Source organism: Podarcis muralis, chromosome 9, assembly GCF_964188315.1.
Source record: "Podarcis muralis chromosome 9, rPodMur119.hap1.1, whole genome shotgun sequence".
Taxonomy (NCBI): domain Eukaryota; kingdom Metazoa; phylum Chordata; class Lepidosauria; order Squamata; family Lacertidae; genus Podarcis; species Podarcis muralis.
Genome location: NC_135663.1, coordinates 66,247,573 through 66,274,190, shown reverse-complemented (window position 1 = coordinate 66,274,190; position 26,618 = coordinate 66,247,573). Strand labels below are relative to the sequence as shown.

Genomic DNA, 26,618 nt, shown 5'->3' with positions numbered 1-26,618 from the left:
AAGCGGATGTAACCTGAAGCGGATGTAACCCGAGGTACCACGGTATGTGTGGCTGAGAAAACAGAGACAGGGCCTAAAATGATTTGGAAATTTCTGCTTGCACCTGTGTCAGTAGCACCGTTCGGTTTCAAAACAGAGACCCGGATCCAAAATGCTTGATCCAAGAATGTGGGGTGGACGGAATGGTTAGGAAACTTGACTAGTGTAGAGGAAATTTTCTAGGGCAGAAGTGATGATGCTTGCGCACCATTGTTCAGGGTTCTCCCTCCCTCCTGTGTATGTTGAGTGGGGACCCTGTTGCAACAGTTTTCCTTGAATAAAGATCAGGCTTGCTAGCCGCTTTGCTTCTCAATTTATTCTGGTTGGCCTCTGTTATTTCTCCTACCAATAGGGAACCCACTTAAGGACTGTATACAGGCTTTGGAATACCCCATAAGGGAAAGGGAGCAGTTTTTCTTATAACACAGTCTAAGGGGTCATTGCTCCTGTACTTTGAATAGAGGTGTGGAAGATAAGGCTTCCTGTTATGTACAGTGGTGCCCCGCAAGATGAATGCCTCGCAAGACGGAAAACCCGCTAGACGAAAGGGTTTTCCGTTTTGGAGGTGCTTCGCAAAACGAATTTCCTATGGGCTTGCTTCGCAAGATGAAAATGTCTTGTGAGTTCCTGCAGGGTTTTTTTCCTTTTCCCCCCTTTTTCCCAAGCCGCTAAGCCGCTTATCAGCTGATCCGCTAAGCCGCTTAACAGCTGATCCGCTAAGCCGCTTAACAGCTGATCCGCTAAGCCGCTTAACAGCTGATCACTAAGCCGCTTATCAGCTGATCCGCTAAGCCGCTTAACAGCTGATCGCTAAGCCGCTTATCAGCTGATCTGCTAAGCCGCTTAACAGCTGATCCGCTAAGCCGCTAAGCCGCTTATCAGCTGATCCGCTAAGCCCGCTAAGCCGCTAATGGGCTTGCTTCGCAAGACGAAAAAACCGCAAGACGAAGAGAATCGCGGAACGGATTCTTTTCGTCTTGCGAGGCACCACTGTACTGAAGTTCTCACCCTGGGCCAGCAGGGGGATACTGTAGATAGTTATGCAAATGAAGGATCGAAAGTGACGTTCAGTGATTGGATAGTTTTAGAAAGTTGCTACAGCAACGTTGTACTGGAGCTCTATATAAGCAGGCTGGCTGAACCCTTCAGTTCAGTTCTGTTCTGGCCTGTGAATAAACAAGAGCTGTTTGAAGAATCGCTGTGTCATCTGATATGTTCACCCACAACTTAACACTTCCCTTGCTAAAATTCCTTCTTCTGCGCAACTACTGATGGTACAAGTCCGTTCATTTTACCGGAAGAAAGCTTCAGACTAGTTTCCTCTGAAAAGGAGCATTTAAGGATGCTTTTCGTTCAAGGGCAAAATTCAGAGATATCCTTCTGGCATGCCCCAAAAAGGGGCTTCAGGCAATGTGTGTGTACAGTATGTGGTGTAGAGAAGGGATGGTTTTTGCTCAGAGGAAAATCATGAAGAATCCCACGGGCTTTGAGCAAAGTTAAAATGGACATCCTCTAGATGGCGGCCGGTGGCCATCCCATAATTTGTCCATGAGGTATTATGGTTGACTGGGAAAGGCTTAAGGAAGTGATTTCCATTAAGAAAACCTTTGTTCGGCTTCCTGTGGTTTTGCTGGTGTCCCACCATGCAATCTGAATATAACGATGCTATTCAATCGGTTTAGCAAAAGTTATTTTTTAAGTGCAGCACGGCTAATATTTACAAATGGTACATAGACAAATACGAATAAAGGTTCTGTAAGCATAGATGCAAATTCCTAGGTGCTACTATTGGGCTGGAGTGTTTGAGGGTTATTTTGTTTTGTTGGGGGGGGGTTGTTGCTGTTGGTTTTTTGGGATTTTTATGCTAGATCTTGTGAATTATGTGGAAATTGTTCCATTTGGTTGCGCATTTTTAAATTTATTGTTTATGACTGCTTTTGTCACGTTGCAGTTAAGTACCGTATTTTTTGCACCATAACACTCACTTTTTTCCTCCTAGAAAGTAAGGGGAAATGTCTGTGCGTGTTATGGAGGGAATGCCTACGGGTGGCATACCTACGGATTTTCCTCCTCTAGAAACTACGTGCGTGTTATGGTCGGGTGCGTGTTATAGAGTGAAAAATACGGTAGTTTTTTTCATGTTGTAAACCGCCTTAAGCGTGGTTTGAAAAGCTGGCACACTAATAAAATTATGTCTGTGTGCATGTATGTACTTCAGATTCTCCCTCTGTCAGGCTAAATCAAGTATCTTATTTATTATTTATATTATTATTATTATTATTATTATTATTATTATTATTATTATTATTATTAATTATTCATCAAACCTTTTATCGGCATCACATACAAACATCCGAAACAAATCAATACAGAATTACCCCTTCCCCAGTGGCACAAAACATTTGCTAAAATGAAGGAGGCAGAGCAGTCTGTCGTCACCTCTCTAGGTCTCCAGGGAGATCAGATGTCTGCAGTGTATTTCAACGACAAAAAACCAAATAGAGATATTTAGCATCTAACTTGGTGAGCTCCTGATCATTCCCCAGTAATAGAAAATGTATGACCTCCAACTCTGGTTTCCATTTGGGGATACAGAGTTGATCTAGAAATTGCTGGTGGAGATCAGCATATAGTTTACAACTGAGAACCATATGTGTAAGGGTTTCCACCAGGTGATCTTCACATGGGCAAGTTCTTTCTCCTTCCAGCCTGCCTGAGAACCTTCCCCAGAGGAGGTTTGATGGATTTGAATTAAACGTGGCCAGTGAAAATGCCCTTCTTTCTTGAGGGTTAATATATACCACCTTATACCCGGAGGTCTCAGGGCGGTTCACAGAATAAAATCAAAATATAAAAGCCCAAAATACAGAATCAAAATAAAAACAACAACCCAATAGCCGCCCCGCTCCCATCTCAAGTGGCAATGGAATTCCTACAGCTGCCAAGTGCCTAAAGATTGCATGATGAAATGGAACTCCTTATTTTCATTCCCAATTTCAGGTAGAGACCACAGGGTTTTGTGTGTGTGTACAGTTGCATACTATTTTGAGGTACAAATTAGCAGCAGGGCCTAGCTGGGCGCCTTAAAGATTAAACTGCAAAAAGGGGGAAAGGAAGGTATTTTAAAAGCAGTTGTAGGTATTTTATTTTTAAAGTACTCCATAAGAACTACAGCAATGTTGACACGGGGCAAACAGAACGCCCTCTTTTATGGAAGCAGAGGCCCAGTTAATATGAAATAATTGCCATTCCATCTGGCAGAGATACACTTCCTTGTGAGCCATTATTGCATATAATCTAGGTTATTGGGTTGGGGCCTGTCTGCTCCAGCTGTCATTCCTAAATGACATTAGAACCCATGCCCATCAGATTATTTATAGCCAAAAGACATCGATGCTTTCCACCTTTTTTAGACCACCCTTTTCACAAAATTGTGACCAAAGCGGTTCGCAATATATCAAACAAACAACAACAATGAAAAGAACTTATTAAAAACAATTAGAAATAATATCAGTAAGTGAATACAAAATAAATAAATAAATCGGTACAACATTGTTCAAAAGGGTACATATACAGACCTCAGGTTACAATACGCTTCAGGTTACATATGCTTCAGGTTACAGACTCCGCTAACCCAGAAATAGTGCTTCAGGTTAAGAACTTTGCTTCAGGAGGAGAACAGAAATTGGGCTCTGGTGGCGCAGCAGCAGCAGGAGGCCCCATTAGCTAAAGTGGTGCTTCAGGTTAAGAACAGTTTCAGGTAAAGTACGGACCTCTGGAACTTAACCTGAGGTACCACTGTAAACCCACCTAGTTTCATAGCTTAAATGAAACAGAAGAGAGAGTAATACCAACATACAAACACAAGGAAAACATAGTACAACAACAACAACAACAACAACACTACATTTATACCCTGCCCATCTAGGCGGCTCCCAACAGAATATTAAAAACACAATAAAACATCAAACATTAAAAACTTCCCTAAACAGGGCTGCCTTCAGAGGTCTTCTAAAAGTCAGATAGTTGTCTATTTCCTTGACATCTGATGGGAGGGCGTTCCACAGGGTGGGCGTCACTACCGAGAAGGCCCTCTGCCTGGTATACGAAACACCATAACGTTTCCAGGTCATTCCATCATATCGATCAGAGACTCAAATCTCCCAGCATCCAAGAACCAGGCTTCATTTCTCACCTAGAACAACACAGACATTGCTACCAGCTCTCACCCCAACGGGTGTAACGCCCACCATTATTGATGGTCCTCATCCCAGGCGGCAGACAATTACCTTTCTTGCATGCTCTCCCACCAAGCGCCATTCATCTAGGCCAGTATTTCCCAAACTCAGGTCTCCTGCTTCTTTTTGGACTATAGTCCCCATCATCCCTGACTGCCAATCTCGCAAGCTAGCGATGATGTACTCCAAAAACAGCTAGAGAAACACTGTCCTAGGCTGTGGACTATAAACAAGATCTCAGCGCAAGTGTCCTCACTTTCATCATGACTCCTGGAGGGATGACTCCTAAAGGGCCAATGTCCCTCTGGTGTCACCCCTTTTGGGTCAACCCACCAGGGTAGCGCAGCCTACTTTTTAAGTTCCTTCACTGCAGAAATATTGCCACCAAGCCAACCTCTGTGTTAAGTTGCGGGTGAACATATCAGACGACACAGCGATTCTTCAAACAGCTCTTGTTTATTCACAGGGCAGAACAGAACTGAACTGAAGGGTTCAGCCAGCCTGCTTATATAGAGCTCCACTAGAACGCAACAGTAACCATTTTCTGTACCTATCCAATCACTGAACATCACTTTCAATCCCTTATTTGCATATGTGGACCTGAGTGAAAACTATCTACAGCATCCCCCTGCTGGCCCAGGGTGAGAACTTCAGTACATAACACTCTGCCTCTGCTGTCCAGCTGGGGTTTGGTTACAAGCATTTTAACCAAGCGGCAACAAGGTCTCTCTTCCCATTTTTGCCTCTCTGGGGAGAGATTTGTATGTTCCAGTTTTTATTTTAACCAGGAGACTGCTCCACTCATGAGTCAGGCCGAAGCAGCAGGATCCACTGGGGCAACAGATCCCAAGGTCAATCTTTCTCCCTGCTGCTTGTTGGTCCTGATGTAGATCTTCCTTCACCCCTTCTTCCCTGGTGCCATTTTGGAGTTGACCTCAAGTGCCAGAATGTCTTGGGCCGTCCCTGCTCTTAACTCCCATTGTGAGTACTGGATTACTAAATTCTCACAGAATCTCAGCTGATAAAATACCTGAGACAGATGTCTTCCACAACGACGATTATGCTTTTACTCTGGAGCACAAAAGCTTTGGAAATATGAACATTAAGAAATAACTTGTGTGCGACTAATCTCTTAGGCCTCGTTAAAATACATTATAAAAATACAATCCATTCTTACAAATACAATGGTACCTCGGGTTAAGTACTTAATTCGTTCCGCAGGTCTGTTCTTAACCTGAAACTGTTCTTAACCTGAAGCACCACTTTACCTAATGGGGCCTCCTGCTGCTGCCGTGCTGCCGGAGCACGATTTCTGTTATTATCCTGAAGCAAAGTTCTTAACCTGAAGCACTATTTCTGGGTTAGCAGAGTGTGTAACCTGAAGCGTATGTAACCTGAAGCGTATGTAACCTGGTTGCGAATGGGATCTGTTCCGGTTGCCCGTTCGCAACATGAGCAGAACGCAACCTGCGTCTGCATGTGCACGGGTCACGATTCGCCGCCTCTGCGCATGCGCGTGATGTCATTTTGCACGTCTGCACATGCGCGAGTGGCAAAACCCGGAAGTAGCCCTTTCCGTTACTTCCGGGTCACCGCGGAACGCAACCTGAAAACGCTCAACCTGAAGCAAACGTAACATGAGGTACAACTGTACTGTAATAGGTTAAGATCTGGTGAAGTACAATAGCAACTTTGTAAAGTATACAGTTTTGGGTTTTCCCCCCTCCCCCCTTTATTTTTCCATTTACACGGCTGCTGTTTCTTTTTTTCTTTTCTCTCTATTTTATTTACATCTCATCGTGTTTAGTGCACATATAATTATGTACTTTTTGAACTTTCAATAAAGATGTCTGAAGAATTAATAATAATAATAATAATAATAATAATAATAATAATACACAAACGCCAAATGATTAAATATCCCAGTTGCCCATTGTATGAGGTCATGGGGATTGTTTTGCATGAAAGACAGTCAGATGGCACCAAATTAGGTCATTAAAATGTTGCTGTTGAACCAAGGACTTCATATCAGAAAGGAAACAGCAATATGCTCCACCTGTGGGATGTAATCCACTGGGAGCAGTCAAGTACAACATTCCTTGTAATGCTAGAGAAGACAGGCGAGGGAATGTTTGATCCAGCCAGTTGAAACTTCCTGTTCCTTCTGGCTGGAGCATCCTTCCTTTGCATGTGACTAAAGGTGGGCGTGACCTAACCTGTCCAGGTAACAAAAGGACCAGTCATGCAGCACACCTCTCTCTTTTTCACTTTCTTCTTTGTCTGACCAGCTTCTAGCTAGGACTGCTCTGCAAGCTCTCAGCTAGCAGAAGCACTGGGATTATTTCCCCATATGGGGTAGATCCACATGTACATACAGTGGTACCTCAGGTTAAGTACTTAATTCATTCCGGAGGTCCGTACTTAACCTGAAACTGTTCTTAACCTGAAGCACCACTTTAGCTAATGGGGGCCTCCTGCTGCTGCCACGCTGCTGGAGCATGATTTCTGTTCTCATCCTGAAGCAAAGTTCTTAACCTGAAGCACTATTTCTGGGTTAGTGGAGTCTGTAGCCTGAAGCGTATGTAACCCGAGGTACCACTGTATTTGTAACTAAGTCTGCCTTCAGGGATCCAACTGTGAACTGATGCAAGTAAACTTCTTTTATTGACTTTGAATAAGATTGTGGCGTCTTTATTCTTTTAAGAGGGATTCAAGGGAACTTACCAGGAACGTACAATTCAATCTCAGACAGACTGAATTGTACAATAGTGAGAGCTTATACAAGCCTGCAACCAGCTATCTGCTGGGCATGTGAAAAGGGGAATTTAAACCCTGCTAAGTAAAGGAACTTCCTAGCGCAAGGTAGGAAGAATATTAATAAACAACATATCCTCTCCTGTTACCCTGAACATTCCCACACCACCAACCTCATTCTGCTCTCAGGCAGCCTCTCATCCATCTGCCTTCTTACTTACAACATACAGTGATACCTCGGGTTACATACGCTTCAGGTTACAGACTCCGCTAACCCAGAAATAGTGCTTCAGGTTAAGAACTTTGCTTCAGGATGAGAACAGAAATCATGCTCCAGCGGCGTGGCAGCAGCAGGAGGCCCCATTAGCTAAAGTGGTGCTTCAGGTTAAGAACAGTTTCAGGTTAAGTACGGACCTCCGGAACGAGTTAAGTACTTAACCCGAGGTACCACTGTACTGCCTCTTAGGATCCTCTTAGCAGAACTCAGAAGAGAGAAGGAAGGGACAAAATCAATATTAGTTGGTTCTTGCTCAACCTGCTGTTGGTCACCCAGCTTGGTCACCTCATCAGATCCAACCAGCAGAATATTTGCGTAGAGAAAAATCAGAATTATTTTCAGTTTTATTACTGGTGGCTGTACTAAAACGCAAGACTTGGGGCCATTGTCACCTTTGGAAATTTACTCAGCAGTATGCAAAAGGGAGAGAGAGAGGCTTAGTCTAGGCAGATGAAGGTGATGGACTATATGGAATTGGCGGAAATGACCGGCAGAATCCGAGACCAGGGAGAAGAGTCGGTGGAAGAAGATTGGAAGAAATTTAAAGACTATTTACAGAAACACTGCAAAATTAATGAATGTTAGAATGATGTTGGATTGAAGTTAAGCGGTTTTTAGTAACAATGTTATAAAGGAATATGTAAAATGGTTTGTTAACAGGTGATAATATAAAGCTATAATATATTAAGATAAAAGATTAAGATAAAATTAAAGGGGGAAAGGAGTTGCTGAATTAACTAATTGAACTGGAATACAAAAAAGGGAGGTGTGAGGAGGTCAGGGAAACAAGCAAATGAAAGATAAGATTTGGAAAAAATGATTTGTTTTTAACTGTTTTTATTTTGTATTTCCTTTTTTTGTCCCCCCCCCCCTTGTTTTTGTAAAATGTTGAAATCTTAATAAATATCTTTTTTTTTAAAAAAAGAGAGAGAGAGGCTTAGTCTAAAAATTGCCCTCTATCCAATAAGAACAGATATGACACTTGATCTTAGCTGAAAGGCTGAGAAGCGAGAATGTTACTTGCCTCAAAATGGAAAGAAGCAGAAGTCCCAGCAAAGGAAGAATGGATACAACAACTTATGGAATATGCAGAAATGGCGAAACTTACCGGAGGAATAAGAAATAACAATAAGATAACAATAAGATAAGATAATAAGGAATAAGATAACAAACTTTTTATAAAAGGGTGGAAATGTTTTGTTGAATATTTACATATAAATTGCAAACGGAGAAAAACACTGGCAGGATTATTGCAATAACCTGCAGTTTTATAAGAGTATATATTTAAAGTAGATAATTAAATGAGCAGATTAAATGAATTTGGATATAAAGAAGATATTAAAAGATAAATACAGTGGTACCTCGGGTTAAGTACTTAATTCATTCCGAAGGTCCGTACTTAACCTGAAACTGTTCTTAACCTGAAGCACCACTTTAGCTAACGGGGCCTCCCACTGCTACTGCGCAGCTGGAGCACGATTTCCGTTCTCATCCTGAAGCAAAGTTCTTAACCTGAAGCACTATTTCTGGGTTAGCGGAGTCTGTAACCTGAAGCGTATGTAGCCTGAGGTACCACTGTATAAGGAACCACAGAAAGAGGGGGAAACAAGTCAAACCTTGAAATGTTAAAATGATTGTAAAATCAATGAAATGTAATTTGAAAAGTATAAATAAAAATTTAAATAAATAAATAAAAATTGCCCTCTATCTTTGCAGGATGTGAATGAGTTCCACCGCTATTCTTAAAAAACAAACACCAAAAACATGGGAAGCAGATATGCAAACTGGAAATTCAGGTGTCTGACAACATGAGAGGAAATTCACTGAAGCTGCTTCACAAATGGTATCAGACTCCAGCTCAGCTATCCAAAATGTTTTCTTCTGGACCACCGATATTTACGAAGGGATGTGGAAAAGTTCCGAGAAATGGTTTATGTGGAACAGCACATATTTTGTCCGCAACTGCCGTAGCTAAATATGTCTGAAGACGAGAACAAGGATATATTGAACAAGGATATATATGGCGCTGGTAGATTCATTATTTATGGGAAACTGCTAAGGACCTTTCCCTGCAGAGTTCGTATCAATTTAAGTGGAATATAACTTTCATAGAAAAGATCAGCTTTGACATCAGCTGAAGCTTTGTCAATGTCAGTACACACCGGACTCTCTTTATATGATTTGGCAATCTTTTTTGACCTTATGTCATGACTTGCATATCTCAAACATCCCACACTTCAGGCGTGGCACATTTGGCAATACTTCTGGCAGTTATAGCTGGATTAATAGTTATAGTTTTCTCTGTGCAACTGTGGAGGCCAAAGAAAAATTAAGAACTCTAAGAAGGCACATGCATAAGACGTTGTGTTATTCTGTTTGTTCTCTATTCTGGTTTTATTGTTCATCCCGGTACTGGATAAAATAAGAAAAGCAATAAAAACGCTTATAACAAAGTAAAAATCAGAATAATTTCACAGGTACCTGATGTAAGAGGGTGATAAGTTTATTAGTGTCAGGCACTTCCTAACTCCTACATGGACAAAACTAAAAACAAGAAATAATGTGAAACACAACAACAGCAGTTCCTTTGCCTCCATAGAGTTCTCTGAGAATTCATGTCACAATAATGTCAGCAGGGAATACCCCCAAGTTCCCCGTGATACGACACAGTGGGTATTTGTGAGTTAAATGGGATCAACCATTCCATTGTGTTACAGAGGGTTATGTGATCTTCTTTTGAGGAACCGATAGAGAAGAGAAGCGTACATCCTTTTGCAGTAGTTGCCAATACAGAGGTACCTTGGTTCTCAAACTTAACCTGTTCCGGAAGTCTGTTCCAAAACCAAAGCGTTCCAACCCCAAGGTGCGCTTTCCGATTGAAAGTAATGCAAAATGGATTAACCCGTTCCAGACTTTTAAAAACAACCCCTTAAAACAGCAATTTAACATGAATTTTACTCTCTAACGAGACCATTGATCCATAAAACGAAAGCAATAAACTATGTAAGGTAAAGGGACCTCTGACCGTTAGGTCCAGTCGTGGATGACTCTGGGGTTGTGGCGCTCATCTCGCTTTACTGGCTGAGGGAGCCGCCGTTTGTCTGCAGACAGCTTCCAGGTCATGTGGCCAACATGACTAAGCCGCTTCTGGCAAACCAGAGCAGCACACGGAAACGCTGTTTACCTTTCCACCAGAGCAGTACCTATTTATCTACTTGCACTTTGATGTGCTTTCGTACTGCTAGCTTGGCAGGAGCTGGTACCGAACAATGGGAGCTCACCCCGTCGTGGGGATTCGAACTGCTGATCTTCTGGTTGGCAAGCCCTAGGCTCTGTGGTTTAGACCACAGCGCCATCCGCATCCTCTAATAAACAATGTACTAAATAAATAAGACAGTATTGTAAAGGTAAAGGGACCCCTGACCATTAGGTCCAGTTGTGACTGACTCTAGGGTTGCGGCGCTCATCTCGCTTTATCTCATCTGGTCATGCGGCCAGCATGACTAAGCCGCTTCTGGCGAACTAGAGCAGCACATGGAAACGCCGTTTACCTTCCCACCGAAGCGGTACCTGTTTATCTACTTGCACTTTGACGTGCTTTCAAACTGCTAGGTTGGCAGGAGCAGGGACCGAGCAACGGGAGCTCACCCCATCGCGGGGATTCGAACTGCCAACCTTCTGATTGGCAAGTCCTAGGCTCTGTGGTTTAACCCACAGTGCCACCTGCTGTATTGTAGATGATAAAAATTAAAATTACATTTTTTTCTTCTTACCTGCACTGATGATAGTCATTGTTTGGATGCGGGGCTTTTATCCATTTCCGCAGTCACACAATCAATCAATCAATCAATCAATCAATCAATCAATCAATCAATCAGTAGCTGAACTGGGTTCCACACAGTCACAAAAACAAACAAACCGAAAAAGCCTCAAAAACAAAAACGCAAAATAAATAGCAAAAACAAAAGTACCAAACTTCATCAGTTCCAGAAGTCTGTTTGACTTTTGAAATGTTCAAAAACCAAGGCGCAGCTTCTGATTGGTGTGGGCGCCCTGGAAAAAATAGCTGACAGCCGCATCAGACGTTCAGCTTCTGAGAAACGTTTGAAAACTGTAACACTTACGTCCGGGTTTTCGGCGTTTGAGTACCAAGGCATTTGAGAACCAAGGTACCGCTGTATTCATTAACAATTGTGGCATAAAGGCCAGGTCATTTACTGTGGCACCCCCATCCCCATAATTCCTAGACCTGTATCTAGGAGATGAGTGCAACAAAACAATAATATGGGAGCGAGTGATTTCAGAGAGCCAGTGTTCCTGAATGTTTATCTACTTGCTGAATGTAAAGGGACCCCTGACCGTTAGGTCCAGTCGCAGACGACTCTGGGGTTGCGGCGCTCATCTCGCTTTACTGGCCGAGGGAGCTGGTGTACAGCTTCCGGATCATGTGACCAGCCTGACTAAGCCGCTTCTGGCGAACCAGAGCAGTGCACGGAAACGCCGTTTACCTTCTCGCTTACCTATTTATCTACTTGGACTTTGATGTGCTTTCGAACTGCTAAGTTGGCAGGAGCAGGGACCGAACAATGGGAGCTCACCCTGTCACGGGGATTCGAACTGCTGACCTTCTGACTGGCAAGCCCTAGGCTCTGTGGTTTAACCCACAGTGCCACCCATGTCCCTGAATGTTTAGCCCACTGCAAAAGATGCAGCTATATATGTTTGTGCCCAAACAGCATTGGCTTTGGCCACTGAGAAAGGCTCCCTTTCTAGCGTCCAAACTTCTTTGGATTTTAGCTCATCATTGCTACACAAAAAACCTGCTCCTTTTCCCTTATGGGGTACCCAAGAGCCCGTGTAGAGTCCTTAATTGGGTTCCCTATTGGTAGGAGGAAATAACAGAGGCGAACCAGAGAATATTGAGAAGCAAAGCAGCTAGTAAGCCTGATCTTTATTAAACTGTTGCAACAGGGTTCTCACTCACCACATGCAGGGAGGAGGAGGAACTCAGAACAATGGTGCCAAGCCCTTCTATAGACTTTTAAAATTGCCCACCCTGTAGCTCAAGACCACCCCCCAAAACATCATACATACATCACAGAAGGATGATGTATGTCTACAGCAGAAATACATCACAGGAGGTGGTCTGCAGCAGAAATCCTGTTTGCCAAGATACCTAATAATGGTCACTTATTGCTTTACCTGGGCAGCCTGGCCATTCTTTTGTGATGGTAAATACTTTAATTCTTGAATCCAGGTCACAGGCTCACCCTATTCATACACAAAGATGTCTTTAAGACAGGTAAGCAAAACACAATGGAGAAACTTTCCCATTTCCTTCCTCCTTGCAGAGGAATATTTGAAGTCAATTTGGGAGAGTCAAAATGGTTTGGGAGAGTCAAAACTGCTTCAGGATTGCTATCCTGTACTATTTCAGACTCGTGGTTTATATACTTATGTAAGTTTTTGCCTTGTACATTTATGAACGTTTATTTTATATTTGGGACCTTAGAATTCTTATACAGTGGTACCTCAGGTTAAGTACTTAATTCATTCCGGAGGTCCGTACTTAACCTGAAACTGTTACCTGAAGCACCACTTTAGCTAATGGTGCCTCTTGCTGCTGCCGCACCGCCGGAGCACAATTTCTGTTCTCATCCTGAAGCCAAGTTCTTAACCCAAGGTACTATTTCTGGGTTAGCGGAGTCTGTAACCTGTAGTGTATGTAACCCAAGGTACCACTGTAACATCATTTATCTTCTCCATTTCAAGAGTGCTTTCTGGAAGGCTAGGCTGACAGTGTGAGTTCCTTTAAACTGCTGGGATGAACAAGCCAGAGTGCCAAACCCCATAGTTAAGATGGAGTGCATAGTGTAGAAGGAAATGAATGAGATGATAGTGCAAGATAGAGAGACAGAGAGCCACCCTTCATGTTCTAAGATACTGCAGCAATTTGGGAGCCAGGGTATATCCTGAACAGAAAGCATATAACATTTTAAGCATTTGGACACTGAAAACTGCAAAAAAAGAGCTTCCTGTTTGCGGGATATCAATTCTCCACGTCGTTTTTCTCCAGATTTGTCTGGTTTGACCCTACCCCTCAACCAGCATCTGAGATGTTGGTCAAGGCATGGCATTCTCACAGAAAGCATTCCCTTAATATTTTTTTTTTTTATACTTTACAAATTTATACATTTCACTGATTTTACAATAATTTAGACATTTCAAAACTTGACTTCCTTCCCCCATCTTCCTGAGGTTCCTTAAATTTGTTTTTAATATCTTCTGCATATCCAAATTAACTTAATATTTAAATATAAAACTTAATATTTAAAGAAGATCACTCAATGAACAAATATATGCTCTTATAAAATGGCAGGTTATTAAGATAATCCTCCCAATGTTTTTTATCTGTTTATCTGCAAATATTCAATAAACCATTTCCATTCTTTTATAAAAAGTTTGATTTCTTATTCTTCTGGTAAGTTTCGCCATTTCTATATATTACATATGTTTTTGTATCCATTCTTCCTTTGCTGGGACTTCTGTTTCTTTTCATTTTGGGGCGAGTAACATTCTTGCTGCTGTAGTAGGATACATGAGTAGGTTTCTATACATTTTAGGTATCTCTATACATTTTCTATACATTTCCAAATATTTTCTTCTTTAAGATACATGCGCTCTCTTCCTATTTCTAGAGAACATGTTGATTTAGGTATCATATTTGAAAATAAGAGCTTCCCATCTTCCCCTGATGTGGGTTTTATATGTTTTGAAGTAGGAATTCTTCCCTGCTTGCAAAAAATTCTAGACCTCCTTTATAGGTTGTCTGGCGTAAATCAAATAATAAAATTTCCTATAGGAGCTCACAATGTAAAAGGATTACAGTTCTAGTAGGAAAACTGAAGCAGGAAACCCCAGGCAGATGTTTGGGGATTAGCAGTGTTTACTTTAACTATCATGCAGCCGCAGATTGTTCCAACATCTACCATTCCCCATAATTCTATGAATGTTTGTTGAATAATATAGACTTGGTCAAGGGATAAAAATTCTGACGTGATTTGGACAGTTGATTTCACTTTGCTCACAGGATGGAAGTTTAGTCAGGGTGATCAGATATCTATCAGGCTGTGGGTAATTTCCTGTAATAGTGTTTTCTATCATCTATGTGGGACAAGAAGCTACAGTTAGAACTGTATATGGAACAACTGATTGGTTCAAAATTGGGAAAGGAGTACGACAAGGCTGTGTATTGTCTCCCTGCTTATTTAACTTATATGCAGAATTCATCATGCAAAAGGCTGGACTGGATGAATCCCAAACCGGAATTAAGATTGCCGGAATAAATATAAATAACCTCAGATGTGCAGATGACACAACTTTGATGGCAGAAAGTGAGGAGGAATTAAAGAACCTCTTAATGAGGGTGAAAGAGGAGAGCACAAAATATGGTCTGAAGCTCAACATCAAAAAAACTAAGATCATGGCCACTGGTCCCATCACCTCCTGGCAAATAGAAGGGGAAGAAATGGAGGCAGTGAGAAATTTTACTTTATTGGGCTCCATGATCACTGCAGATGGTGACAGCAGTCACGAAATTAAAAGATCCCTGCTTCTTGGGAGAAAAGCAATGACAAACATAGACAGCATCTTAAAAAGCAGAGACATCACCTTGCCGACAAAGGTTCCGTATAGTTAAAGCTATGGTTTCCTCAATAGTGATGTATGGAAGTGAGAGCTGGACCATAAAGAAGGCCGATCGCCGAAGAATTGATGTTTTTGAATTATGGTGGTGGAGGAGACTCTTGAGAGTCCCATGGACTGCAAGAAGATCAAACCTCTCCATTCTGAAGGAAATCAGCCCTGAGTGCTCACTGGAAGGACAGATTGTAAAGCTGAGGCTCCAATACTTTGGCCACCTTATGAGAAGAGAAGACTCCCTGGAAAAGACCCTGATGCTGGAAAAGATGGAGGGCACAAGGAGAAGGGGACGACAGAGGACGAGATGGTTGGACAGTGTTCTTGAAGCTACCAGCATGAGTTTGACCAAACTGCGGGAGGCAGTGGAAGACAGGAGTGCCTGGCGTGCTCTGGTCCATGGGGTCACGAAGAGTCGGACACAACTAAACGACTATTCAAATCCAGAGGTATCTCCCTCCTTTTGCAAACTTGGTTAGATGGAATAGACTGAAATGCAGCAATCAGCCACTACAGGTGAGATTTTAAGTCTGATTGCAGGACTGATTTAAAAGCCCAATGTGCTGTGTACTCAGCAGAAGGCATCTTTCTTTAAAATGCACACAGTATACAAAAAATTCTAGTCCTTTATGTTTAAAATATTATCATTGCTGCAAGGATGAATGGCTACAAAAACTTATGGAATATGCAGAAATGGCGAAACTTACCGGAAGAATAAGAAATCAAGATAACAAACTTCTTATAAAAGAATGGAAATAGTTTATTAAAAATTTACAGATAAATTGTAAACAGATAAAAACACTGGCAGGATTTTAATAACCAGGAGCTATATAAGAGTATAGGGACGCGGGTGGCGCTGTGGGTAAAAGCCTCAGCACCTAGGGCTTGCCGATCAAAAGGTCGGCGGTTCGAATCCCCGCAGCGGGGTGCGCTCCTGTTGCTCGGTCCCAGCGCCTGCCAACTTAGCAGTTCAAAAGCACCCCCGGGTGCAAGTAGATAAATAGGGACCGCTTACTGGCGGGAAGGTAAACGGCGTTCCGTGTGCTGCGCTGGCTCGCCAGATGCAGCTTTGTCACGCTGGCCACGTGACCTGGAAGTGTCTCCGGACAGCGCTGGCCCCTGGCCTCTTGAGTGAGATGGGCGCACAACCCCAGAGTCTGTCAAGACTGGCCCGTACGGGCAGGGGTACCTTTACCTTTTACCTTTATATAAGAGTATATATATAAGTGTGTGTGTGTGTGTGTGTGTGTGTGTGTATGTGTATATATATATATATATATATATATATATATATATATATATCCCGCTTGCCAGACATCTGGAAATTAGCCCTCCCCACAAAAACTGACACCAGATCCAGAGGCACACAGAACGCCATCACCAATCAACCACACCAGACCCTAACCCAGACCCTCTCCACAGATAAATTACAGACACCATCCAGTAGCCAAACCATGGTGGCACCTCCGGATGCTGCACCCCCCTGCAATCCCTACACAGATCTGGCTGGCACAGGCCACAAAACCACAGCTCGCCCCTATACACGAAGCCAAGCCAGAACACAACTAATTTCAGTACAGCCATCTTCTCAGAAAAACTCTTCACAAAGTTCAAGAGGTCAAGACACAAAGGCCTTAGCAACTAATCCACACCTAATGACCCACCTAAGTGGTACTCAGGATATCACTCAAGAAATCACTCAAGATATCCCTCAAGTAATTAAGGAACAAAAGAAGAAAAGGCACACTAGCCTGGGAACACCTCCTCAACAGTATTTATAGGAACTCAAACACTGAGATCCTGCTCTGTTCCAGTAACAAGAAGCCGAAAGCACCAGCCTGAAGATGACGAGTGAGACCTCGTCGAAACGTCGCCTAGACACCCCAACTTTTACACGGGAAGACACCCGAGGACACCAAAACCTGCATATATATATATATATATATATATATATGAGATAAATAAAAAAGTTAAGTTAATTGGGATATGCAGAAGATATTAAAAATAAATTTAAGGGACCACAGAAAGGGGGAAGGAAGTCAAGATTTAAAATGTCAAAATAAATGTAAAATCAGTGAAATGTATATATCTGAAAAGGATAAATAATAGGTAAATAAATACCAATAGTTCGGATTTTGCTATGTAAGAGTTAGAACTGCTAAGTTGTGGGTGAACATATAAGATGACACAGCGATTCTTCAAACAGCTGTTGTTTATTCACAGGCCAGAACAGAACTGAACTGAAGGGTTCAGTCAGCCTGCTTATATAGAGCTCCAGTACAACGTAACTGTAACAATTTTCTAAAACTATCCAATCACTGAACATCACTTTTGATCCCTTATTTGCATAACTGTCTACAGTATCCCCCTGCTGGCCCAGGGTGAGAACTTCAGTACATAACAAGAACCATCTGGATTTATAAGAGTCCTTAAGTAAGCTGGAGTGCAGACTCGAAGGCTGGCAACGAAAATGGCAACGCAACCAGTATTTTATAGTGCTAGTTGAAAAATGGGAAACACACAAACACACACACACACACATATGATTCTGTTGCTTCAAATACAGAAGGTACTCAATAACAAGGCATCAGTTTTAGCAGCCCGTTGTTTTCTTAAAAAAAAAATCTTATTAGCTTGACTGCATTTTGATCACAATGTCTCCAGTAAATGATGATCTTACATGCAGTAAATACACAGTCTGTTTCAAAGCGATGGATTGATGGTTTTGCAGTTCTCCATTCTCCATTCATTTGAAAACTGACTGCAATTCAATGCACACCTTTATTTTGGAAAGGAGCCTCATTCAAAGAAGAAGGACCTGCTTCTGGGTAAACAGGAACTAGGGATTAGCCTGGGAAAATACGGACAAATTGTTACAGCGGCACAGAGAAACTTCTTTGAAGAAGTCCATAAAAATGGGATCTGTGTTATCAAGCTGGCAGGGCTAAAACTTGAGTATTAGATGTGGTGGGATGTACTTCCCCGCAAAAGGAAAAAGAATTACCGTAATCCTTCTGGCCCACCCCTGCACTTAATTAAAAGTGATTCCACTGTATTGGGAAATGATCCACAATAAATTGAAAAAAATGTTTAAAAGTACTCCCCCCCACAAAAAACCCCCAGAGTCCTTTCTGCTGGGGATAATTCAGACTGAAATTCCCAGGTGTCAAAAAAGGTTATTTATGTATGCTACTACTGCGGCCCCAAAATGGAAAACGAGCGAGGTCCCAACCAAAGAACCAAATTCTATATATACACAAACACATAGTGCTTTTTTATGGGAGGACACAGGGGTACACATATGTGACGTTAACATATGAGAGTGCTGGAGGTGAAATAGTTAAACGGGTTACCCAATCAGAACCCAGGGGGGTGGAGTCAGAGGGACTATAAAACCAGCTCTGGGAGGGGCAAAGTGAGGAGTTTGTTGGGAGGTTGGTTGGAGTGAATTGGGATAGAGTCTGTGGGTAGGTTGAGTTAGTGTAGCGAAATAAGCTGAGTCAGGAACAGTTAGGAGCTAGGAAGACAAGTAAATATCTGAGAGGTGGTTTAGTGAGTGAGAGCAGGTAGCGGAAATATAGGTCTGGATAGGCACCCCATGATTGTAATTGACTGAGATGCTTGTTAAACTGCAATAAATAAACAGAAGTTTATGTTCCAATTTAACCCTGACTGGACTCAGTACAGGGATCAATAGACGGTGAAACGTCCGGGGACCCTGTGTGATCGCCACAACATACCCCTAAACATTTTGTGAATCGAACTTTGGCCTCATTGAGGGGCAATATTACATTATGTGTAGGAAAATGACAGTACCCCTAAACATTTTTTAAAGAAAAAAAGCACTCTCTCTCTCTCTCTCTCTCTCTGTGTGTGTGTGTGTGTGAATGCAATAATGGAATACTGAATGGTATAGTTTTTGTAAAATATACAGGGATTCATGATATGTAAAATGAACAACAGAAAGAGAAAGGAAGTCGTTGATATCTTAAGCATGTAAAATGAGTATTTTAAATATATATTACACACACACACATATGTGTGTGTGTAATATATATATGTAACATATTACATTTTTAACTACATATTAGTTTTGTGTGTATAACTCAGTGTGTATTACTCAGTATGTGTGTGTATAATAATAATAATAATAATAATAATAATAACAACAATAGTAAACTGAGTAATAGACTCATGGAAGGGAAGGTGGGAAGTCCAGAGATTCGGAGGAATCTTTAAATATGGATATATACGGTTGTACTGTTACGATTTTATATTTGTTAAACCAAATAAAAATTATTTCAAAATAAAAAATAAAAATAAAGCGCTGGCCCTGCGTATGCTCAGCCCACGTGGCAGGAGTCAATAAGACAGCGATGCTCCTGAGCATGCGCATCCCCACGTGGCAGCTTCCCATTCAAAGGGACGCCCCTGAGCGTGCTCACCCCCCAAAAAAACAACGCCATCTCGTTCCCGGCTTCGCTGCACCCAGCCGCCCCTTCTTGCCTTGCTCCTTTCCCTTGATAAGAGAGAGACCCTTCAAGCCGTAAGGGCAGGCGCGGCTTCGCTCGCCGCTACTGCGCACGCCCCACCGCCTGCGTGGCGGCGCGCATGCGGAGTGGCGTCCTCGGCGGCGCGAGCGGGCAGCAACCGCCGCATCGGCTGCTTTCGTCAGCGGAGCGCGAGCGGGCCCCCCCCCTCGGCGGGGGGCGGGGCTTCGGCGGCGGCGCGGGCGGCATCCTCGCGAGCTGAGGCGACGACGAAGGAGCCCGTCGCCTGAGCCGAGCCGAGCCGCCGCGCCGATGAACCGTTGCTGCCCCGCCGCCGTGAGGAGAGCCGCGCGGCCGGGAGGGATCCTGCTGCTGCCGCTGCTCCTGCTCCTGCTGCTTTTGCCGAAGGCGGATGCCGCCGCCGCCGCCGCCGCCCGCGCTGCTTCCTCGCCTTCGCCGCCGGCCCCGGGGCGCTGCGAGGCGGAGGCGGCGGACGTGGCCGGCGGCGGCGGCAGAAGGGGAAGCGGAGGCGGAGCGGCTTCTGCGGCTGCTTCCGACAGCCCGGCCCCGGGGACAGGTGAGAAGCAGCGGGTGAGGGAAGCCGCCGGGGGGTTGGAGCATCCCCGCCGCCGCCGGAGGAGGAGGAAACGGGGGAGCCGCCGAGGCTTCCTCAGCGCTGAGGGAGGGAATCTTCGTTGCGGTTCCTCCGAGGCTCGCAGGGACGAGGACGCGTTGACGTCACGTGTGGAACGGCGGACGCGTGTCTCGCCCCTTTCGCCCGCTGCGACGCGCGAAGTTGGCCCCGAGTTGGTGGCGCGGGGGCGGGGATGCGGATCTTCGGCGCCGGCATCTCCTGCGGGTGAGGGAGGCGAAAGGAGTAAAAGGCCATTAAATGCAGGGCACGGGAGGGATCCCTCGGGTCTCGCCTCTGCTCCGGGAGGAGGGGGGGTGTCGGCGTCACGTGTGGAGCGGGAGACGCGTGTTTCGCGAGAGCGAGCTGTTGTTGGGGTGTGACGCGTGTAAAGTGGTCCTCAGTTGGGGAGGGAGAAGCCAAGGGGCGGGGGAGCTGCTGGTCTCTCCAAGGATGGAGCTTTGGGGGGGGGGTGAGGATCAAGGGAAGGGAAGAAAGCTTCCTAAAACCAGCCTTTCTCAACCGTGGGTCCTCAGATGTTGTTTGCTTGCTTGTTGATTCATTGAATTTATACACCGCTCTATACCTGGAGGTCTCAGGGATGTTCACAGAAAAGATCACAATATATAAAATCAAAATAAAAACAATAACCCAATAACACCCCCCCTAGCTGCAAGGATGGGAGTTGTAGTCCCACAACATCCGAGGACCCGAGTTGGCCTCAGGTAACACTCAGCAGGTTCTGTCCTGCGGTGAGGTGTGTGCAGGATGAAAACTGGGAAGGCTTTTAGTGCTAGTTATGGCTGAACTTAAGATCTGACGTACCTTTGGATGTGTAGGTGGGAGAAGTAGTGGCGTTTTACCCTAAGCGCTGCATAATAGGGAACACTTGACAGAGTTTGGTCATTGGTAGTACCCCCCCCCCCCGAAATTATTTTACTAATTTTCCAGATTATTACCAAACCAAATTACTTCAATTTAATACAATTTCATAAAATCAGGTTTCCCACTGCTGTTGCAAACATATGTCGATCATTTCCTCTCGTAGCTGCATCATCTCTTGTTTAAGAGACATTTTTTCCTCCTTACAAACAGTGCCTGTGTTACATCTTACAAATATAAAATCCATTTCACATGTGTAGTCCTTCATATACATTGTGGTTTCAGTCCTGGCGTGCTGGGAGAATTAATTACTGTCTTCCGTTCTTCAGTTCTTTGCAGTGTTTGGTCATTATTATTATTGGTAATTATATTTATACGTCACTTTTTTCCTCCTAAGGAGCTCAACGCTGTGTACATGGTTCTCCTCCCCAGTTCATCCTCATTAACAACCCTGGGCTGGTGACTGGCCCAAGATCACCCAGTGCTCTTCCTTGCTGAGTGGGGATTCGAACTCTGGTCTCCCAAGTCTAACTGTTAAATCACACTGTTTAGGCAGCCTTCTGAACACCCTTGCTACACTGAAATGTAGCCAGTGTTGCACCCTTTCAATTCCTGTCTTTGAGTGGAGCATTAATGAAGAGCTTAGGATTTCAGTTTCAGTCTCTAAGCCCCCCTTGGGCCAACTCCTCATTTATCTTACCCATTTGCAATGTGTTGGTTTTTTTTACACGTCTTAAACGGCTTGTAAAAAATAAATGGAGTGGGAAGGCTGTCAGTGCAGTTCTCTTGGCTCTTTCATTGCTCATCCACTTATTCCTGCAGAAGAACCAGATGTGTCGGCAGGCAACTCTGGTCCTCTCTCTTTTTCTGTGTTTGAATTACTAGTCAAAAGGAGTAGAGGCAGCAATGCGGAACTGAGGCAAGTGCGTGAAGCTTTCCCGGCAATCCCAGACTTCTAACTCGACATTAGCCCACAAGGAAGTTACTATAAAAGTGCTCCAGAGGCTTTAAAAATAATCTTCGTAGGAGGGTGCTGTTTAATATTTATCATCCTATTGTCTGCATGTTTTATAGTTGTGTGTAACTGGAATATAGCAACTGCTCTAACCATTTATCTTGCGTCTGGGTCTTGCGCTGTGCAGAGGGCAAAAGACGCTGTTTGCACGTTAGTGGAATCTGAAGCAGAGTGAAGGAAGTTGGGAGTGAAATAAACAGTCCTATGAAGTGTTGATAATATATTATCAGCAGGAAGACTTGCTCAGAGGCGGATGAATTCATTCCCAGGAAATAAACTTGCCATCATACTGTTGAAAATGAGAAGATGGAATGTAGATTGTTCTGGAGGAAGTTTCGTGGACGTGATAGATGGAACTGAAACTTTGACATTGTCCTGTGAATCCTGTACTGTACTTTGACATCTTCAAAAGTGTGTTCAGCGAACACCTTGACAGTGAATCACTTTCCTGGGGGGAAAAGTAACCATTTTGGAAATGAATTGACCATATTGCAGACACTGTTTAAAAGCAAATTTAAAAGCAACAAAACATGGAAGTGTTTTCAGAAGTATGTAGCTTCTGTGAACGATGGCAAAAAAGACGTGTGCTTCTGTGAGAAAGATAAGCATCCCGGGTTGCGGGAGGGGGGAGAGCATATATCAGGTCATTTGAAGTGTGGGTTATTGCAGACTTTGCAGAATTTTCTTTATTTGTTTCATTTGTGCCCTATCTTTCTGTTAGGGTGTCCAGAATGGTATGTGGATAGTAGTATCAAGTTTTCCAAACAACGTTGTGAGGTATGTTAGTTAGGCTCAGAGCTGGTGACTTGCCTGTGGCCTGTCAGTGAGTTTTATGAGTAAATAGGTATTTGAACTCAAGTCCTGTTCTAATGGCTGTTCAGCACATTGCAGAATGCCACAGGGAACTGTTTTGTCCTCCTCCTGGTTGTTCTTAAGGTCCAGAACTTGCTTGGCTTTGCTACTTTGCTTTTTCTAATAGTATTTCTGTAACTGGGAGAAGCAATATAACACAGCCAGGAACAGCTGAAGAGCCAGAGAAAATGTGTCCTGTATTTGTGGGTTCCCGACTCAGGGTAGTTTTAGCAATTTCTCCCAGCCAGAGGATGCTGCGAGGAGCCAGAGGTTCTAGGTACCAAGTATGGCTGCTGCTTTGGTGGGGCCAATGGGTATGAATGGGGAATTGTGGAGCACTCTGCAGTAGTAAATGATGGAATAATGTTGGGGATTTGACTAGTGTTTTCAGATAACTAGATTGAGTGTGTGATTCTATTTTATCCTGTTAGCATGGGAGTGGTCCTGTTTTCTATTTTAAATACTTTGGCTTGGATCCATGTTAATGGAGCAGGGCTTTCCTGCCCCCTTTTCCTCTGCAGCCCCCTGAAACCTTGCTGCTGTGAATTGGTTGGCCTCTGGGATATTGAGGGGAGTGGTGGCAATTTAGGACCTAAACCATGATTTATACTGTAATAAATCTGAAAAGTTTGTTATCCAGAAAAGTTTTTTCTGGATAAATAGCTTAAGGATCTGTGGTATTTCCAGAATAGCATGATGTTAAATTAGGTTTCTCTGTTCTGTTTTTTAGTATCAGAGACATAGTGTGCAGTGAATCATTTACCCTTCTTGCCTTTTCTCTCTCTTTTGTATAAAAACAGTTTCTCAGCTCTGTTTTTCTTCTTTGGTCTAAAAGAAGCTTTGGCAAATGGGCACTGCCCTGGTATGTATACTGTGATCTTTTAGCTGCCAAGTGAAGACCAGTTCCTGTTCTCCCAGACCTTTTATTTACAATCTTATGTATTGTTTTAGTTCTTGCACCAAGTTTCCCGTTGCTGGTTTTTTTGTTTTTTGTTTGGCTGGTTTTAAGTATTGTTGCTGCTGGGGGTTATGCTGATTTTAGTCAAGTTTTGCAGAGTTTTACTTTATTTTGTTTATTGTGTTGGGAATTGTATTTTGTATATTTATGTAAGCTGCCCAGAGAACTTTGCTGATTGGTGGTTTATAAATTAATAATAATTACATTTATAACCCATCGATCAGCAATGTTCTTTAGGCATCTTACATAAACAATATACAACATACAATTCACTTTGACTTACAATGTATTAACATCTTGGGATTTGAGGGATTCTTACCTGTATTCCAAGTTCTCAGCATATTTCCTGTCTACTGTGGGTATGTTTTTCTCTTATCAGTTTCTTCTAGTTAATCTTTCTTTTTCTGAAGTCTTCCTGTAGATTGATATCTATTGTGCTATGCTGCTTTTATCTCAACTTTCTAAATAGTGATTCTGAAGTACAGCTGCATGTTTACACTGATAAATGAGAAACAATCTTACTTGACAAGTGATGGTATGCTGCATATATTCTAAGTTTGGGATAGGTTGTGGTAAATTGCCATGGTTCAAGTGTCCTATATGGAGTGCCTAATATAGATGTAGGACTTTACGTGGATTCATGTGAGGAGCCTTTCAGCTTTGAGGCTGGGAATGGAAATTGGAACCAAATTCTTCTTCATATTACTATGGCTGAAGATGTCATTGCATGCAAAACATCTTATTCAGCAAACATTGTCAACAACAATCATTTGTTTAGCAAACTTTTCTGCAATACATTACTCTGGATTGTTTTGGTATTTTTGGGTGGGAAGGGAAGCTATTTCTGTCTCTTTGAATTTGTACACTTTTCTATTCCAAGAGCTCACAACATGTACTAGCCTAAATCAAAATATAAGCAAATAGCTAAAGCGGACTCCATAAAATAAAAATTCACACAGTTTCAACGGTTGAAATCCCAGCTTCTCTTCTACTTCCCAGTAGAGCAGGCCATTTCCCACTGACAGTGCCTCAGTTTTACCTGGATTGGGCTTCAGTTTATTGGCTCTCATCTAGATACCAAGAGAAGACAACAGTCCAGCACATTCATAGCCAAGCCTGCCAGATGTAAAGGAGAGAGGTAGAGCTGTGTGTCATTTACATGTTACTGACAGCGTAATTACCAAAGTCTGGATGACTCCACTCAGCTGTTTCATACAGATGTTAAATAGCATAGGGGGTAAAATCGAACTCTGAGGAACCCCACATAGAAGGCTCCATGGGGCTGAAGAGCACTCTCCCAAGTAGCACCCTCTGGAAATGTTCATTCATGTAGGACTGGAACCACTGCAAAGTTAACAAAGGACACATAAACCCCAGTTTGAATGGATCTAGAAAATCAGTTGTCTTCAAGAGCACTTGGATCTGATCTGGAACATTAGTCTACTGAGTATATTTTTGGTCCAAGCTGGATTTTGCTTATTAAATGGTTTTTCACAATATGATGATACAAGATATCAAAAATAGTAGACTGAATGTGCAGTATAGCTGGCATCTCTTTTTAAGGATTAAGAAAACCAGAACTGAATTAGAACCAGAACTGAATTAGAAGTGGTCATTTTTGTGTGGATGAAGTAAAAAAAGTCTGTTGCCTGGGAACTCTTATGTTTCCCAAACTGAAAGTTGGTGATTAACTATCTATGCAGTATCTTGCACTGCTGGTGACAGTTATATAATGACCTGTCTTTCATTCTTTTTAGATACAGTTATCATTCTGCAGTGTTGGTTGCTGTGGAAACCAAGCTATGTGATACCCACAGTAGTTAGAGCAAATTCATTATGTAATAGTTATATACTTTTATATTGCACTAATTACAGTAATCTTGCATTTGTACTAACCACAGGCAGTGAATGCTATATATATGTAGTACAGTGGTATCTCGGGTTACATACGCTTCAGGTTACATACTCCGCTAACCCAGAAATAATACCTCGGATTGAGAACTTTGCTTCAGGATGAAAACAGAAATCGCGTGGTGGTGGCACGGCAGCAGCGGGAGGCCCCATTAGCTAAAGTGGTGCTTCAGGTTAAGAACAGTTCCATGTTAAGAACGGACCTCCAGAACGAATTAAGTACATAACCAGAGGTACCACTGTACTTATAGGCCAAAAAATATATTACTGTATATCACAAATATGTGTTTCAGACTATAGTGTTAAGAACCGATACCGTATTTTTCGCCCTATAGGATGCGTAGGATGTACCTAGATATTTTTTTTTGGGGGGGGAAATAAAGGGAAAAAATTATTCCCCCCCCCAGGAGCGGGGCTGGAGCGGGGGAAGCTCGAGCTTCCCCAGCCCCCAGAGCAGGTCGGAGAGCACTGGTGAAGGTGAGCGCACCTTCGCCTTCACTCCCGGAGCTTGCGGGGCTGGGGGCGGGGGAAGCCCGAGCTTCCCCCGATCCCAGCCCCCAGAACGGGTCCCAGAGCGATGGCGAAGCTGCGCGCAGCTTTGGCATCGCTCTGGGAGCTTGCCGGGCTGGGGGGATAGCTTCCTGAAGCCTGGAGAGCAAGAGGGGTCGGTGCGCACCGACCCCTCTCGCTCTCCAGGCTTCAGCGAAAGCCTGCATTCGTCCCATAGGACGCACACACATTTCCCCTTCATTTTTGGAGGGGAAAAAGTGCGTCCTATAGGGCGAAAAATACAGTAGTTTTCAGTTGGGAATATTATTGGCTACTTTTATTACAGACATCATTTCCATCGTAAATGGAACTTCAGAAAGGGTG

At 43.2% G+C, this 26,618-nt stretch overlaps 1 protein-coding gene and 1 pseudogene across 1 annotated transcript in view; one reads left to right on the top strand and one right to left on the bottom strand.

Moving 5' to 3' along the window:
• Positions 1-8,191: 8,191 nt before the first annotated feature.
• On the bottom strand, positions 8,192-8,320 carry LOC144328946 (U2 spliceosomal RNA; annotated as a pseudogene).
• An 11,398-nt stretch (positions 8,321-19,718) lies between these two features.
• STIM2 (stromal interaction molecule 2) overlaps positions 19,719-26,618 on the top strand; it is a 73,363-nt gene continuing 66,463 nt past the window's right edge. Inside the window, exon 1 of the mRNA XM_028743747.2 lies at positions 19,719-20,073. Within this exon, the coding sequence (XP_028599580.2) occupies positions 19,809-20,073 (265 nt within the window). The 5' untranslated portion in view covers positions 19,719-19,808. The remainder of the gene's footprint in view (positions 20,074-26,618) is intronic.